This window comes from Montipora capricornis, chromosome 13, assembly GCF_036669925.1.
Source record: "Montipora capricornis isolate CH-2021 chromosome 13, ASM3666992v2, whole genome shotgun sequence".
NCBI classification, from domain to species: Eukaryota; Metazoa; Cnidaria; class Anthozoa; order Scleractinia; family Acroporidae; genus Montipora; species Montipora capricornis.
The window spans coordinates 17,615,738-17,621,237 of NC_090895.1; the positions used below are offsets into that span (position 1 = coordinate 17,615,738).

The 5,500-nt window shown below is 42.1% G+C and overlaps 1 protein-coding gene across 1 annotated transcript in view; it reads right to left on the reverse strand.

Moving 5' to 3' along the window:
• Positions 1-498, reverse strand: part of LOC138030639 (uncharacterized) — a 984-nt gene extending 486 nt beyond the window's left edge. The window contains exon 1 of the mRNA XM_068878521.1: positions 1-498. This exon is cut by the window's left edge and continues 486 nt beyond it. Within this exon, the coding sequence (XP_068734622.1) occupies positions 1-387 (387 nt within the window). The 5' untranslated portion in view covers positions 388-498.
• Between the last annotated feature and the right edge of the window lie 5,002 nt (positions 499-5,500).

Consider the following 5,500-nt stretch of genomic DNA (forward strand, 5'->3'; position numbering starts at 1 on the left):
TCCGTATTTATGGGCTTCAATATCTTGTCTCAGTGTGCACTGCATGGCTGCCATAACACCATTTTCTGTCCCACAATCTGTTCTCAGTTTAACGGGGCACCCACCAACTTCTGAGACAGTGTCTAGGTAAAAATTGGCAGCAACCTCTGGGTGATTGTTGGATCTTGTTACTTTGAGCCACATTATTCGTCTGCTCCAACCGTCAATACAGCCGTGGACGGGAAACCCAAAAGGTTTTAATTTATCATACCCGTCCACGTGCCATGTATGGTTTGGTCCTGGAGAGGAGTACCGTCGCCTTTGCAACGCACGTGACCTTCTTTGTTCGCAACCGTCTGGGTCAAGTTCCCTCATGAGATTTTCAACAACCTGCCTTGGTATTTGCATGTTCTGCAAGCTGAGAGTATGTCACATACTTCTGTAGCCACCACTGCAACCAGGACCAATCAGCTCCCTCAAAATTTCCTCGCGTACCAACTAAGTTTAAAAGGTATGTTGGTGTCCTTCTTCGTAGCTGATACTGTCGCAGTCTGTTCTTAAGTGTCCTGATGCTCATCGTTATATCATGAAACTTGGCCAAAAAGTGCACTATCGCAGCATATTCATATCCTCTGCTAAAATAATACGTGATAATCTCCTTTTCATCTCCAGTGGGTGTGAGTGAAGCTGCCATTGTTAACTAGCTAACCCAGGTATTCACAACACATGGCGGCAAAGAGCACGAGGTTGTATGATCACGTGATATGAAAATGCCCGTGCTTGTTACCAGTCTTTCAATTTTTTGTCGTGCATCGTGAAATTTAATTTTGCATCGTGAAACGCTGTTCTGTTCTATGTAACTATTTTGTATCACGAAAGATTGTTGTGTACCGTGAAATTTTTTTTTTGCATAACGGAAGATTGTTGCGTACCATGAAAAATTGTTGTGCATCACGAAAGATTGTTGTGCCCCGTAAAAAATTGTTTTGCATCACGAAAGATTGTTGTGTACCGTGAAAAATGTTTTGCATAACGAAAGATTGTTGTGTATCGAGACAAATTGTTGTGCATTACGAAAGATTGTTGTGTATCCAGCTCAATATTGAGTTGTGTTTTGCCCTTGTGGGCCACCGTACACTTCCGCTCCTTAACTCAATTGATGTAAATAAACTTAAAGAGAAACTCATGGAGCAACTCCAATCGTATTTTTGTGGCCAAATTGTGCACTTTCCTTAGAACTAGGTCAGACATTGGCTATTGTTGTCCACGTGCTGCTCGATTTCCAAAGAATGCACCTACAGCTTTAGCACAGTCCGAATATGTTAGTGAAAACTTGACCAAAGAAGTTAACTTGGGCCCAGTGGCTAGCCCATTTTCTACCTCACCATTTCCCAACTTGCAAGAGTACCCCGTAGGTTTGGTCCCCAAGAAACACTCCACCATTTTTCACCTCTCCATCCCAAGTCCATTTTTCAAACCATTTTTCACCTATCCATCTCCAAGTCTGGAGTTACTGACATCAATCTCTCCATTTCCAAGGAAGACCCTAGCTTACAATATGTATCCTTTGACGATGCTATCCAAGGAATTATTCGCCATGGCAGAGGCTATTTTGTTTGCCAAAACCGACATATCCCTCTAAAACCCTTTGATTACGAACTATTCGCTATGTTTTAGGGTGGAATATATTAGTATGACAATTAAAGTTCTTTCAGTTGGCTTAAAGAGTGCTGCATCCTATCTCTTTCATATGTTGTCAGATGCTGTTGAGTGGATCCTCTTGAATAAGCACTGTATTTCATTTCCGTACCATATTATTGATGATTTCTTATTCATTGAGCACCACTCAGCCTCTCTGCCACAGAACTCTTGGTATCCCTTTTTCAATTAACAAAACCCAAGGCCCGAACACAGTCTGAGAGTTTATGGGCATTGTCCTAGACTCAGTTAAGGTGGAGTTTAGACTACCCCGCGATAAAGGCGAGCGGATCCAAATCGCCTTCACTACTTTTCAAAGCAGGAAATTGCGCGTTCTTAAATTAATCAGCTGAAGTAATTGATAGGCACTTGCATGCAAAGTTATACTCCTAGGTAGACCCTTCTTACAACGTATTATTGAGCTCACCCGTAACATCTCTCAACCCCACTCTCAAAATGATCGACATCTTTTCGTCCAATAAACCCCTTAAATTAGCTTGGGTCAAAAAAGTATCTTGATGCGGAAAATATGGGAAAATCGAATCTCTTCTTTGAGGAAGACCTTGAGAAATATGGTGGAAAGCTTGTTTTCCGTGGTAACCTCCATAAAAAGGATACTATGGAGATAATTGATGTCAACGACGGCCTAATCCGATAACTGTACCTTTTGCGGAGATTTCCCTAAAGAACTTTGTCACCTTTTCTGGCATTGCAAAAAGTCCTCTTTTTTTGGATGGTTTAATATTGTGGTTGAAAGACTAAGCCATCACCCCAGATATTTACCAAAAGAGCATGACTGTCTTATTATGAATGAAACCAGAAAGCTCTTCACGTCATAATGTTTTAATCAATTTCTGTTTCCTAGTTGCCATTTGGTCAAGTAAAACGAGGAAAACTCTTCCAAACATTAACGGTTTTCTAGGGTTGTCCAATACACTTAAACTGAGTCCGATGGACGAAGGCAATGAGCAACCGGACTGCCGCATGTCAGTCCGCAAGAGACTAAGTAAAAATACAGCAAAGAATAGTTGAGGTTGGGGTGGAAAATGTCGGCAAAAGGACTCCATCGAATCCGATGGAGACGGGTTGCCGTGGCAAGTGTTTATCGGACTGCTGCATGTCAGTTCGCGAGAGTCTTAGTATTTATACTGAAAAGTATAGTTGAGGGGGGGATAGAAAATGTGGGCAAAAGGACTCCATCGAATCCGATGGAGACGGGTTACCGTGGCAAGAATCAATCGGACTGCCGCGAGTCAGTTCGCGAGGGACTTAGTACATATACAGCAAAGTATAGTTGAGGATGGGGTGGAAAATGTCGGCAAAAGGCCTCCATCGAATCCGATGGAGACGGGTTGCCGTAGCAAGAACCCATCGGACTGCCGCGAGTCAGGTCGCGAGAGACTTAGTAAATATACAGCAAAGTATAGTTGAGGAGGGGGTGAAAAATGTCGGCAAAAGGACTCCATTGCAAGAATCCATCGGACTGCCGCGAGTCAGTGATAATATTATATGAAAATTACTCTGCGGCGATCGTTCTATCTCGATCACAGTTTCCATATAATCGCCGCCATACGATCGATACGTATGCAATCATACATGTATTACTCAGGCGATTCAACCGAGTAGATTTTTGGCGAGTAATTGAGTAAATGTGTGACCGAGTGAAAAGAAAACGTTCCATTTATCAAATGTTCTAATTTTACTTCCAAAGGTTGACGATGGCTTCGGTACACTGGTTCAGTGACATTGCCAGCGCACACCGAGCCGGACGTTCGGCGAACAAGTTCTTGCTGGGGTAGTGATAGTTTTTTGGGTTTGTTAAACATCCTTCAATGTTGTTCTCACTTACTTATTTTCACAAATAAATAACATATCAGTTATTCCGAATTAATCACAATTTCAATTAGAAAAGCAAATGAAAACGTCTCCTTAAATACACTTGCTGTACATTTAATAAGTCTCTCGCGAACTGAATCGCGTCAGTCCGATCGATTCTTGCCACGGCAACAAGTCTCCATCGCATCCGATGAAAGTTTTTATCCACGGAAAGGCTCTCGTTCACACAGATTATCTTTGTCTTAATTCTTCACAGAAATCTGAGTGATTTTGACTGAAAAGCTAATAGTTTATTGTTGTCGGAGATTGGATGACAAGAATTTCTGTCGCAATCGGAAATTCAATGATTTGTGAAAATCTTGTTCAGCTTCATGCAGAACGAGGTATAGTGTCGAGTGCAATGTTTCGTGATGTTGACTTTCCCTCAGGTCTTAAATAACGATTTATGTTACATGTGTAGCCCGCTTGTATCGCCTCATGGCTTTAAGAACGACGAATATTTCACTTCAAGCGTGCGCTTGTTTCCCCTCATTGCTGAGAGATATTTTCTGTCACGCGCGAACTGACTTCCAAGAGTCCGATTGACTCTTGCCAGGAAGAGCTGTCTCCATCGGATCCGATCGAGTCTGTTCGCCAACTTTTACAACCCCCCCCCCACCTCCCCTCGCTCCTGTTAACTCTTACTTCCGGTACCACTGATCAAGCACCAAGCACCCATTTCCGGTTCCGGTCGCGATCGGACTCAATCCGCCTGCGAGTGAAAACAACCAGACTAAGGTCGAGTGTATTGGACATGTATGGGTTTTCATCCCCCACCGGCTTCTCAATATAAGATCGAATCGTACACTTACACTAAGGAGAATAAGAAATGGGGTCCTTTGACAGAACTTTTAGAGTAAGGTAAGACAGAAACGTTAGTCTCGCAGTATCCCTTTTTCCACTTCACATTGAGAGACAATCAAACAAATAGACATATGTGCAAATAAATGTACTTGTAACAGTTCCGCCTTATACCGTAATATAAGATATCAGTGCACTTTTCAGACATGTATTTAGCTACCATCTACCTATAATTTACTGTGCTCTCTATTTCTGTTCACTAGTTTGTTTTATTTATTTATTTATTTTTCCTTTTAAAATAAAATTAAAAACAATTAAATCTCTCAACCCCACCACCAGATAAAGTTACGGTTTTTTCAAAGATCGTCTCACGTTGCAACAATTAGTCCCCACTAGACTGGAGCTGGGTTTTATGACCATCTTCTTGGGATAACTCCGCTTCTTTCGAACAGTACACTGAGGTTTTTGGTTCCTTAGGGTCCGGGGGGATGGGGGAGGGGGGATCTTTGACCGATAATGGGTCCAAGGTTACAGGCAAACCAATCACTAGCTCTCCTAGCCATGCAGAAGCATTGTCCTTAAAGACCTATTTCCTATTGTTGTTGTCTGCCACTTGTGGGTGATGCTCCTGCGAACGGACGCATAATCTTTTACTGCGATAACGAGCCTGTTGTTCACATTGTCAACTCAAACGGTCTTGTACCCCAAGAGTTATGTACCTGGTATGACACTTTGCCCTTCTTACCCTACAGCACAATTATTTCTTGAAGGCCAAGCACATAGAAGGAAACAATAATGAGATTGGGGATTCCCTTTCCCATTTTTAGATGGATCGATGCAGACGCCTCGGGGCCACTGGACAAATTCCTTTCAGGGAACTTGATAACCTTTTATGCCATTTCTTCATGAAAGTCAGTTTGGAAGTTTTCTTGGAAAACGAGATCATCGTTGTTAATATCTGTGTAAACCTCATAATAAAGAATTTCGATATTCCATCTTTGTTTTCCTTACATGTAATGCAAGTGTTTGAAAAAAAAAATGCACCACGCTTTGCTCGAAGACTCGATAAAGAGGTTTGCCAAGTTTTCGTTTTTGATCAATCTACAACAACGTAATATAAGCATACGAAACCTGGACGGTCGCTCAC